Raw genomic sequence first — 12,027 nt, 5'->3', positions numbered from 1 at the left:
CCCAGCCTGACTTCCCTTTGTCTTCTGTCTTTTTGGAAATTCTGGCCAGCTAGTCAGTGGGGGGAATGAGGAAGTAAAGGGAGGGGAGTGGGCCCAGGCCTCCCTGCCCCCACCCCAGGGAGCTCCCGTCCAGCCTCCCCAAGTGTCCTCGGCCAGACCATGTCCCCTCTTCATGCTATTGTAGGTCTAGGCTCCCTCGTCCTGGGGATCATCTTCTGGGCGAGGTTTTAACATCCTCAGTCACCAGGCTGGTGGGGGCCCTTCTCTTTGCAGTAGACTGGCTATGGAGCAGGGGACGGGACTCTTCTGGCTGGGGGCTCAGGAGGGCTGGAGAGGAGTGGAGATGGACATAGTGATTTGGGTGGAGGAGGTAGGGGGCAGTAAGGGGGAGGGGGACGGCGGGAGTCTGGTTTCAGCCACGTTCCCTCCCTTTGGCTGGGAGCCCGATTTCACTGTCAGAACCTAATCCCTCTCCCTTTACCTACAGCACTGCTGGAGCCGCGGGTGGGGGAGGAGCACAGGCAGAGCCTGCAACTCCGGGGGCCGAACATCCCCCAGGGACACCCCCTTCTTGCTACCACCTCTGCTTTTGTCTGTCCTTCCTCAGAGATCTCTACCTGCTGCCCTCTGCCTTCCAGAAGCCCAGCCCCCTCACCCCAAGATAAGCTCCTCCGCATAAAACCGAGACCCCCAGCCAGCCTGAACCTCCAGCTCCCTTCTTTAAATCTGACAAGTGTATTCGTGACGGCTGCGCGAGGCCCCATCCAAAAGTCCTTTCTACCGTCTACCCTCCATCTCTCTTGCTGCAGAGTCAACTAGATGCCCTGTCCCCTGCACGTCCATTATTCAGAGTCCCCTCCTAAGGGCCCGGAGGCTCCACCCGCAGTGCGTCCTCCAGTCCCTTGTCCTTTGGCTCTAGGCCTCTGGACTCCCCCCAGCGCAGGCCCCCAACCCTGAGACCGGTCCAGGGCTCGGAATCTCAGAGCCTGTCCTCTGCTCCACCCACGGCCACGCTGGCAGGGAGAGACCGGGGCCGGGACCAGATGTGGGGTTTCTCGTCCCCGCCTCGGCAGGAGCTGGGAGGGTAGCCCAGGAAGGGTGGCGGGGGTGGGGACGGACGGGCCGCGGGGCCCCGTGCGCGGACTAGCCAAAGGCACCTGAGCGGCAGCGTCCCCCGCGCGGGACAGACGCCGCCCGCACCGCTCCGTCCCTCGGCCTGGCAGTCCCGGGTCTCCAGCCAGTCCCCGAGGCTCCCCGCCTGGTCCTCATTTCTGCTCCCCCGGCCCCCGGCCCTCTCCGTCGGGGTCTCTGCGGGAAGCCCTGCCCTGCCCCCTCCTTTGATCTCACACTTCAAAGCCTCTCCCTAAGGGGCGGCCGCTCCTTCCGCCCGGTTTACGGCTGAGAATGGTGACACCTGAGACCCTGCTCCGCCTCCTCCCGGGGGCACCCAGCCTCCTTCCAACCTCGGGGCTCCGCGTCGGTCCCGCCTCTCCCCGCGCCCGCCGCGATCCCCTCGGGGGTCTGCCGAGCTGAGCGGCGGGGAAAGCGCCTCCATAAAGAGATCGTGTCGAGTGATTGGCTGTGACCTCTGCCCTCGCCTGCCTCGCGCCGGGGGCCCCTGCTTAACCCTTTGGTGCGCGCCCTGCGCTTGGAGAGGGACGAGTCTCCCTGCGCCCACTTCCAACGTCCCCAGGTGGCACCGGGGCCCGAAACCCGGCGGGGAGTCGGAGGGGGTGCTGCCCCCTTCCAGCCCCTTCGAATCGTCCCAGCAGGGGGCGTCGTTGCCTCACTTAAGAGCCCGCCCAGAACCCCCGGGGCCCCGAGCGGGTCTCCGAGTTCGGAGTGGTCGCGGGGGGTCCAATTCAGGCTTCGCTGGAGCCGAGCTAGGGCGCGCCTTCCCTCCTCCAGCTCCGGCTCGCGAGCAGGGTTGGCCCGCGGTGACGCCTCCAGGTCCCGACACCAAGGAGTTGGGGAGACGTGGGGAACCCGCAAGACATGACCCTGGGGTTCGGACTGCAAGACCTGAGCCCTGAGCATCTGCGCCCGGGGCCCGGCGCCCCACGCCCCTCGGGGCTGAGAGGCCAATCCCAGTCCTCGCTCTCCGTTCGCTTCCCCGTCCAACCGCGGGCGCGGGGCGCGCGCTCTCGGTCCCCAGCACACCCTGGTCCCGCCCACGGGGCTAGATCGGGAGGCAGGGGGCTCGGGAGTGGGGGCTGTGCGGCTGGGCCGGGGCTCAGGGCCCCCCAGGTGGGGTGGGAGGCGGGGCGGGAGGAGGGGCCACCTCGTTTTTTTTGAGCAGGGGCGGGCCCGCACCGGGTATAAAAACTGCCCGCGCGGGAGTCCCGGCCAGCTTCGGGGTTGTCCTGGGACGTGTCCTGCTTCCCGAGTCTCACGCTCTGGCGAAGGCGGCGGCCACATATCGTTTGACTAAAGGACTCGCCGTCCAGTGCTCCAGCCGAAGACCCTAAGGGCCCGCCACCAGCGCCGCCACCATGCCCAACTTCTCTGGCAACTGGAAGATCGTCCGATCGGAAAACTTCGAGGATTTGCTCAAAGTGCTGGGTAAGGAGATTTGCAAGGGCCCCGGAGAGGGGGTATTCGGAGGTGGGTAAGAGTAAGAAAGGAAAGGGGGTAGAATCAGGGCTTAGGGGTCCCGGGGTGCTGGGCCGGGCCACCTAAATCCTGCTTTCTCTGGCGGGGCGCCCACCGATGCCAGCTCCTGCAGTGACTCAGCCTGTGAATCAAGTAGAAACCAGAAGCACGAGGTCCGTATCCCTTTGGGTGGGGAAGAGGGGCTCTCTTCAGTTCAGGAGCTGCAAACCCTGCATCCAGGCAGTGAGCCTGGGGCCTTACCCCCCACCCCCGAGACCTTTTGGCCTCCTTCCCTTGTCCCCGCTGGTAACCCAGCCCAGGCAAGTTCCTTCCCCATGTGCCGCTCTCCACCCGCCAGGTGATGGCCACCCCAGCGCCCCCTTGGCCCTCCTTCCTTCCCCCTTCAGCACTTCCCACTCTGCTCCCTCTTCACCCCCATCTGTGAGACAAGTATTTTCCTACAGCGAGTTCCAGAAACCTAAAATTGCTCTAGATAATTATCACTTTCTTCGATTTCAAGAAATGGCTTTGTGTGGAACTCCCCACCCCCCCCCTCTTCCTCCAATAGGAGTTCTCTTCTCCCTTCTCCCTGGATACCCACTACAGCCCAGCTGGGTGTGCTGGTTAAAGGCAGGGAAAACTGTCCCCACCCAGATGGCCCTTCCCAACTCTTGTGTGCCCTCTGTCTGGGGAAGGGGTGAAAGCTAGGAAATGGCTGGAGGGGGTCGGGGGCTCTGGGAAGAGATAGAGATTGGTTAAGCAACTGGGGAGCCACCTGGGAGTCCTGGAGCCATCGTTTCAGGACTGAACAGAGAGAACCCAGTTGGGCTGGGTGGGGAGGGGCACCTTATGTGGGGCCAGGGGCTGTAGGGGTGAATCTGAACCTAGGAAGGGTCTGGAATGCTATCCCAAAAGCGGGGACTTCCAGCATTCCTTGCTGCTGGTTCTCCTTGCAGTCTAACCACAGCGCTTCTAGTCACGTCCTTCTTTCTTGTGTTGCCCTCGCTGAAATGAAAGACCAAAAGGATAGGAAATGTCCCTTCAGAAAGCCTCGGTGTCATTCCCTCCCCCAGCTCCGGATTTGGCTCCTCTCCCCAGTGGATGAGGCACCCTCAGGACCCAGCTGGAGAATAAGACCCGAAGCCCAGCCCTGTTGTCTGTCTATCTTCGTCTGTTTGTCCTCCCTGCAGGGTCTCTCAGAGCCACGTGCCCTCCTCGGGTCCTGCTGGGAGACAGATTGCAAACAGACCCATTAACACAGCCCTGAGTCAGCCAAGGTTGGCCGAGGCTGGGCCCGCTCCACAGGCAGCAGAGGCGGGCTGGAGGGGCGTCTCCTCGGAACCCAGCAGCCTTGCCTCCACCGGAACCTCAGTCACTTCTCACGCTCCTTTGCCCTAGTCCAGGGTCCCTCTCCTGTGAGGGATGCTCAGGTGTTTGGAGGACACCTGCCCCGTGCAGTGTGATGGCCATGGATGGAGGAGGCTCTGCTCCTGTAGCAGGAAAGATGGATGTTAGGGAGCAGATGGACTTCCCAGGCAGCAAAAGAGTGAAGTAGTCTCAGTGCAAGAAGATGGAGTGGGACGTGCCTCCTCTGCCCAGTCAGCTGGACCTGGAACCTCAGTCACTTCTCCCCGGGCCTGAGATCAGCAGTCAGGAACGGGGCTCCTGGGCTCCTGAGGGCCAGGGCTCATCTCCTTCCAACTCCCTCCTTCTGGCCCAGAGTGTGTGCTGTGGTGCCAGGGGGAAAGGATTTGTTTCTCTCGGAACCCAGGTCTAGAGGAGGGACAGGGAGTTTGGGCTGGATCAGGGGTAGGGGAATCCCGCTCACCTGGCCCAGCCCAGCTTGGGCCCCTCATCCCCACCAATTGCTTCTCTGGGGGATTCTGCTCCTTAGGGCAGGAGGCCAGGCTGGGCAGTTTACACCCGGGCCCTGGCCAGAGGCGCCTGCCTGCCTCCATGTCTTCTGTCAGAGGGGTGCTCTCTCCTGGCTCCCCCACCCCTCTTAATAACTGGGGAGCAGAGAGCAGGGGTCCAATCTGGGGAAGGATATGCGGACAGGCACGGGGACTCTGAATGAGAAGCACTTACCACTGAGGTGGGCAGGGTGACCTGGAGTCAGGGACACATCAGGGGCGGGGAGGGCAGTACCCGCTTCTGTCCCGAGAAGGGAGGAGGGCAGGCGAGCAGGAGTCTGATGCAGAGAATGTCTGAGCCCCAGCGCTGGCTTTTTCTTTGCCTTCCTTCTATCAGTAAAAGGGCCTGCTACCGTAAGACTAACTACTATTTCTTAAAAACTCCAAGGTGTGCCTGGCACTGAGTACTAGGCCCTAAACACACCTACCTCATCCCATTTGCTAGGCTTTGGAAGAAACTATTGTCTCCATTTTACAGTTGAGCAATCTAAGGCTCAGATAAGTTAAGCCATTTGCCTAGGCCCTAGGGCAGTGATGGCGAACCTTTTGAGCTCGGCGGGTCAGCATTTTGAAAAACCCTAACTTAACTCTGGTGTCGTGTCACCTATAGAAATTTTTTGATATTTGCAACCATAGTATAAAAAAGATTTATATTTTTGATATTTATTTTATATATTTAAATGCCATTTAACAAAGAAAAATCAACCAAAAAAATGAGTTCGCGTGTCACCTCTGACACGCGTGTCATAGGTTCGCCATCACTGCCCTAGGGTCACCCAGCCTACAAGGGTGGCTGAACCAGGTGGAAATCGAGGAAATGGATCTTACTCCAGAGCCTTTGGCTTCCCCAGCAGCTGGCCACCTCTTCCCTGGCTAAGAATCCCTGCCCCTTCTCATTTGGGGGAGGGACAGATATTGGGCAAATGAAGGCCCACCTGGCACCAGACAGGGGAGGTGGGTAGCACAGGGAGGAAGTGGTCCCTACCTCCAGGACAAAGTGGTGAGGCCTGCACATGGGCAGAGGTGAGGACACAGTGGCTCTAATGAGCCCAGCCAGCAGAGGGTCTCAAATAGGGTAGACAAAGGGCCAAAAGTGAGGTGGACAGAGCCAAGGTGAGCCCATAGCAGGATGCCTGCTGGGTGAGGGGAATGGGGAAAAGTGCCCCTGAGCTAGGAATGGGGGGCGGGGTGGCTAATCTAGGACTGCTGACTCACCCAGGTGGGGTGGCTGCTAGGAGCAGGATCCTTTAAGGGCAGGCACTGCCTCTCTGTCTTCCTCCCTAAACACCCCCATTCATTAGGGCTGCACCACCTGCCCTGAACTTCATGAACTTTCTCGGAAACTAGCCAGACTGCTCCAGCTGTCTCTTGGGGAAGGTGTAACACAGGTGCCTGGAGCACCCCAAAAGGTGAGCCTCTCTCTTCTCTGCAGGGGTGAACGTGATGCTGAGGAAGATCGCCGTGGCTGCCGCCTCCAAGCCGGCAGTGGAGATCAAACAGGAGGGAGACACTTTCTACATCAAAACCTCTACCACCGTGCGCACCACGGAGATTAACTTCAAGATTGGAGAAGAGTTCGAGGAGCAGACGGTGGATGGGAGGCCCTGTAAGGTGAGTGCCAGGAAGGAGTCCCTCAGGATCCTGGCTTCTATTGCCCTGCCTCTCAGCATGCCATTTTCTAGTCTTTTCCTGGATCCCTTTCTCTTTTCCTAATGGAGGAAGTCCCTCGGTAGTGGTGGTGGGTAGAAAGGGGGCACATCCCCTATCTCTCTTGCTACCTTGTCCCTGATGGGGGCGCAGCTCACTTGGCCACCTCTCCCTTGCAGAGCCTGGTGAAATGGGAAAGTGAGAACAAAATGGTCTGTGAGCAGAGGCTTTTGAAGGGAGAGGGTCCCAAGACCTCCTGGACCAGAGAACTGACCAATGATGGGGAGCTGATCCTGGTGAGTCCTGCCTCCTCCCAGCTAAGCGCAAGCCCACTGCTCCCTCGGGGGATGTCCTGGGGTGCTCCAGGGTGCAGAGGGTTCGAGGATAGTCATGGTTGGTTTCCCACGTCCTGCTGGGGTGTGAGTAAGCTGTCCCTGTCCACACAGTGCCCTCACGCAAATGAGAAATGGCGCCCCCTCGGAGGGGAACAGTGGACATTCACTGAGAGGTCCCAGCAGTTCTCCAGGGGACCTCCCCTGCTTAGGGATGAGGACATAGGGTAGACCTCTGGGGCTCTGGTGCCATCTTCCCTCCCATGATGCCCAGGCCTTTGTGGACCAGCTTCTGACTGTTGGCCCTGAATCAAGAAGCAGGTTTGAGCCTAGAGACAGAGCGGAGTTCCTTTGTTCAACCCCCGTCCTCTTCCCAAGCCACAGGACCAGGGGCCTCCCGGGCTAACAATGACTTCTATCCTCCTTCCAGACCATGACGGCGGATGACGTTGTGTGCACCAGGGTCTACGTCCGAGAGTGAGTGGCTGTGGGTCTGAAGGATGCCCAAGCCCATCCCCAGCCCACACGCCTGCTTCTCTGCCCTGTGGGCCGTCCCTCCCCCCTTCCTTCTAGGCTAGCTCTCCCCCACACCCACGCCACTTCCCCAGGTGCTGGGATGCCTCCTGCAGGGGCTCTGCTTTTTTCTCCCCTCCTCCGCTCCCCTATTCCAACAAAGAAGGATGGGTTGCAGGAGCCCAGATCACCCATTTTGGAATCACTCCCCTCACCCCCCAAATAGCCAGTCCCAGCCCCAAACCAGCCCAGAACCGTCTCTTTCTGTGAGGGGACCTGAGGGCCTGAGAGGGAAAGACAGCCCTCTGGCTTCTACTTTGTCCCTGTAGCCTATACAGTATAGAATATTTATTGGTTAATTTTATTAAAATGTTTTAAAAAAAATATAACCTGTCTCTGGCTCATTGGAAAGGAGATGTGTGGGAGCTGAGGTTTCAGTAGCAGGCATATGAGTTAGGATCCTTCCCTTCATTGTTCTCACCACCACCCCTTCATCTGCTGCTGAATCTGTGAGCATCACCCCCACTTCCTCTCCTCCAACCTCCTTTGTCCCCCTCAGACTTCCAAGGTCACCAGGGCCTCATCCCCCTGACCCCTCAGAGGGGCGCTTAACATGAGAAGCTGATTCCTATCTCCTCCCACCTTCTCCACAAAGGTGACACAGCTTCCTCCTCCTCCTTCAATTGTTCCTTCTCTCTCCTCCAACCTCAGTCTGTGGGCGACCCCAGGCCTGGCCTTGGCCTCCCACACATTCCAGATGAGCTCATCGATGCCCCAGGCTGGCCTTGCTCCTGCCCAGGTCTCTGTGTCTGAGACAAGCAGGTCTCTGCCTTGAGATCTCTCACACAGCCCTTCTGCCCTGGCTCCTACATCTCCCAGGCCCCTTGGACCCTTCTCCCTGAACCTTCACACTCAAGTCTATACCGCATCTTCCCAGATTCCATCCTGATCTCAAATGCTTGCCCTCCTTCCCCCGGCCACTGCCCTAGGCCAGACCTTGTCATCACTCACCAGGTTCCATACAGCAGTAGCTTCTCACTGGGTTTCCTGGCATGATAAAGGGAAATGAGCACAATGTTGGAATAAGAGAGTTTTGAGTCCTGGTTCTGCTGCTTGCTGTTTGTGTGACCTCAGACAGGTGAGTTTCCCTGAGCCTGAGCTCTTCGCACAGCCTGAAGTGGCCTCTCCCTGCTTCTGTGCTCCTGCCGGTGGGCATGCTTCACAGCCTGTGTCAGCAGTGCGCTTCCTCTCCCTGCAGGACTCAGCTGCCCTCGGGCCAGGGCCTACGGCTTCTGCCCCCTGAGAGGCCACATACGCAGCAGAGGGCAGAGGGCCAGGCCCAGGGAGATGAGGAGACAGAGACTCCTCAGAATGTGGGGTGGGGGAGGTGAGGGGTCCGTTCATGTATTCAACCAACTATCATTTCCTGAGTGCCTCCTAGGAGCTAGTACCCTGCTAGGTGCTGGGAACAGATGAGAAAAAAATGGACAAGATCTCTGCCCTCATGCAGCCTGTAAGAGGGAAACGGACCTTTAATGGGGAAAGATAGACAATTGAAAAATAAATGCACCAATAAATAATTGTATATTGTGCAGGTTCTATGAAGGAGAAAGGGAGAGAGCATGATAGACTGGGATGGGCACAGATGGAGGAGGGCAGGTGTTTTGGAGGACAAAGCATGGGGGGGGGGGGGGGATCCTGAAGCACCTAGTGGGATGGAGCAGAAGAAAAGGTGCTCTAGGCACAGGGCTCAGCAGGGTAAGGGCCCTGCGGACAGGTTGGGGCTGTCCAGGTCCTGCAATGAGTACAGGGGGAGTACAGGGCGGCTGGGGCTGTCAGGGGCTGGATTGGCCTGAGGGCCACCGTATTTCTTATTTTATTCTAAATGCAATGAAACCACTGAAAGGCTTTTAAAAGGGGGGTGGCATCCCATTTGTGGGTTTTTTGTTTGTTTTAGTTTTGCCTTCCAAAGCAAGGCCTCCAAAAATTAGGTTGCCTCCCGCCCTCCCCCCCCCCCCCCCGAAAAAATGGGTGAGAGAGAGTATACATTTGTGTTTGTAAGAGGTCCCTCTGGCTGCCAGTGGAGTCGGAGAAAAGGAGGAGTGAAGGGAAAGCCAGCAGGAAGCTAGTGAGGTGCTCAGCAGGGGCGGGGGGGGGGGGGGCAGAGGTGGAGGGTGCAGCCTCAGTGATACATTAGACGGGAGGTGAGGGGAGAGAGAGAGAAGGAGGTGTCGCGGTGGCCCTGGGCTTCTGGCTTGGGCCACTAGGGGAGTGGTAGTGTTTTCAGAAATGGAAAAAATAAGTCAGGCTGGGCTTTCTGGATGCCAGTTTCTGTTTGTTGTAATCCCTAAGAGCCCTAACTCCGGGCCTGAGCCCCTGCTTCGTCTCTCTGCTGCATCACCTCCTCTCTTCTCACCCATCCTGGACTCCAGTTCTGTCTGACCTCCATCCAGGCTGCTGGCTCCCAGCCTATCCTTCCCACCTGAACTCGACTCCCTCCCCATCCTGGAGAGACCCTCTGGCCCCTTCCCAGATCCTGGCTGGAACTGTCTCCTGTTTGCTCCGAGCACCTGCTCATTTCTCTGCCTAGTTTGTCTATTTCTGGAACAAAGATGTTGAGAAAGGCAGAGAGAAGAGGCCAATTTCTCTTTCTCAGGAGATCCTAGAGGGCAGGGGCTGGGTCTCCCCCATCAGATTGGGGGCTCCCAGAAGGCAGTGGCTCCCTGGTGGCAGGGCCTTTCCCCTTGGCTCTGCTTCTCCCGTACTTCCTTGCCCAGCAGCCTGAGATGACAAGGAAATCACTGTCCTGAACCTACAGATTGGATCAGGGAGCGGCACCTCAACCATCTGATCCAGCCTGGCCCAACCCTTGAAAAAGTCCCTCCAGCCCCGGCCCAGGTAGCTCAGTCGATTTGAATGTCATCCTGTACAACAAAAGGGTTGAGGGTTCGATCCCCAGTCAGGGCGCATACGAGGAGGCAACTGATCGATGTTTGTCACATTGATGTTTCTCTCCCTTCCTCCTCTCTAAAATCTTCTTACCTAATAATAGACAAACATGTAAATTGACCGTACCTTCGCTAGGCTAACCAGCCAATCAGGAGAGTATGCAAATTAACCCAACAAAGATGGTGGTTAATTTGCATACGTAGGCTCCAAGCGGCGGAGCGAAGCTGGACAGCCCTGGGGCTGGAGCAGTGAAGCTGGACGGCTCCAGGGCTGGCTCTGGCTGGAGCCCGGCCAGAGTGAAGGCCTGGGTCCCAGGTGCCAGAGGCCAACGGGTGCCAGCAGCCACGGGAAGGGAAGGCCTATTGCACGAATCTGTCTCCTGCTCCCCCAGGCTCCTGGGCAGTGACAGTGCAGTGGGCACACCAGGCAGGCTGCTTGGTGGGAAGCACAGGCTATTGGCTCAGGGACTTCTCCCCTCCTGAGTCCCCAGCTGCAGGATGAGGCAGGGCACTCCCCAGCCCCGCCCTTACCTCCCAGGCCTTCCCCCTAAGGAGTCTAGCCTAGGGCTCCATTTCCTGGACCACCTGGGTTGACAGGAGCCCACAACCGGGTTACCATACCCATATTCTAGATGCCAAAACTGAGGCTCAGAGAGGAGGACCAGAGGTCCCTACCCCCAGCCCACCTCCCCCTCAACTCAGCCCAGCTCACAGGTGGCTTCCCCAGCTGCCTCCCAGTTGCCATGGTGTCAGAGGAGGAGGAGGAGGAAGAGGAGATGGAGGGGCAGATTTCTGAGAAGCAATCCCAAAACACACACCAGCTGGCCCCTCCTTGCTCACTCCCTCTCTCCAATGTCAAAGGATCCATTTGTGCAACTGGGCCCGGGCCTCTTCCTAGCCTGGAGCAAAGGAGGTCAAGAAGGCAGAGGGCCCAGGGAGTGGGTTCTGGGACCCCAACCTCAAACAGCAGATTTCCTGGACCCAGACTCCATTGCCTCCCACAGTTCCCAGACCAGGCCGGCTCTTTCCTGCCTCCCTGCCTTCCCGCATGCAGTTCCCTCCACCTGGAATGCCCTTCCTCAGCCTTCAGGTCCCAGCCGGCTTTAACTCCCCTGGAGAATCTCCCCTGAGTCCCCAGGGGCTCCCCCTGCATCCTGCACCCATGGCGGTCACAGCCATTTTCTTGATGATGCTCTCACAGAGCGGTGAGGTATTGGGGATGCTAGCTTTGCCTTTGTACCCCAGTGCCTGGCACAGACAGGTCCTCAGTAAAGCAAGGAAGGAGGGAGGGAAGGAGAAAGAGAGAAAGGCAGGGAGGGAGGGAGGAAAGAAACACCTCTAGTGTGATCGGAGAGGATCTGGACCATGAGCATCGGGCACAGGGCTGGGCACGGAGCAAAGCCCATTCCCTTCCTGCCGCCTCCACTTGAGCCTGGGCTCCAGCGCCTTCTGCCTCACCCCATTTGGAGCCGGCTCAGGGGTCCTCTCTACACCCACAGGCCTGTGTCTGTTGTCCCTTTGGAGGCAAGGTAATCACACCAGGATGCAGGCGTGCACTTGACTTCACGAGGAGCTCCGTGTGTTGGGGAGAATTGGGAGAAAGGCCTCCATTCTCCAAAATCCAGGGCCAGGCAAGGTTGCAAGGGCCTGAGGGCTGACCTTGAGCAGGGGATTTCAAATGGTTTCCACGCTGAGTACTTTCTGCAAACAATGCCTTACCTGATGGCCGTGACATAAAACAGATGGAAACCAAGCTGCTTGGGCGAAGTGGTGCGTGTTGAGGGCGCCTGGGAGCTGGGGGTTGGGGTTGGTCCTGGCGGTGGGATGGGGCAGCAGGAGAGAGAGAGAGAGAGAGAGAGAGAGAGAGAGAGAGAGAGCCCTGGGTTGAGTCCAGTGGCTGACATTTACTAACTGGTACAGAAGGGCTTCAATATTTTCAGAGCTGTGTGTTCATGCCAGTGTGGCTGGGCCAACGAACTCATCTTTCACAGCAAGAAGTCAGTCTATACAAACAAAAATGAAAATATGTCCTCGGGAAAAATCATGACTTCAATCTTTAATGTTCTCAGTTTCTTTTCTTTT

At 58.3% G+C, this 12,027-nt stretch overlaps 1 protein-coding gene across 1 annotated transcript; it reads left to right on the top strand.

Annotated features, from left to right (window-relative positions):
* Nucleotides 1–2,329: 2,329 nt before the first annotated feature.
* Nucleotides 2,330–7,386, top strand: CRABP2 (cellular retinoic acid binding protein 2). The gene is made up of 4 exons (XM_070395938.1): nt 2,330–2,562; nt 5,938–6,116; nt 6,332–6,448; nt 6,915–7,386. The coding sequence occupies exons 1-4, from the start codon at nt 2,493–2,495 to the stop codon at nt 6,963–6,965; spliced, it is 417 nt and encodes a 138-aa protein (XP_070252039.1). The 5' UTR covers nt 2,330–2,492; the 3' UTR covers nt 6,966–7,386.
* The last annotated feature ends 4,641 nt before the right edge of the window (nt 7,387–12,027 follow it).

The sequence above is a fragment of the Myotis yumanensis genome, unplaced genomic scaffold, assembly GCF_028538775.1.
Source record: "Myotis yumanensis isolate MYYU_CA2020_CCGP unplaced genomic scaffold, mMyoYum1.0.hap1 SCAF_17, whole genome shotgun sequence".
Taxonomy (NCBI): domain Eukaryota; kingdom Metazoa; phylum Chordata; class Mammalia; order Chiroptera; family Vespertilionidae; genus Myotis; species Myotis yumanensis.
Note: the sequence above shows the minus strand (reverse complement) of the source record. Positions and strands in the feature narration are given on the sequence as shown.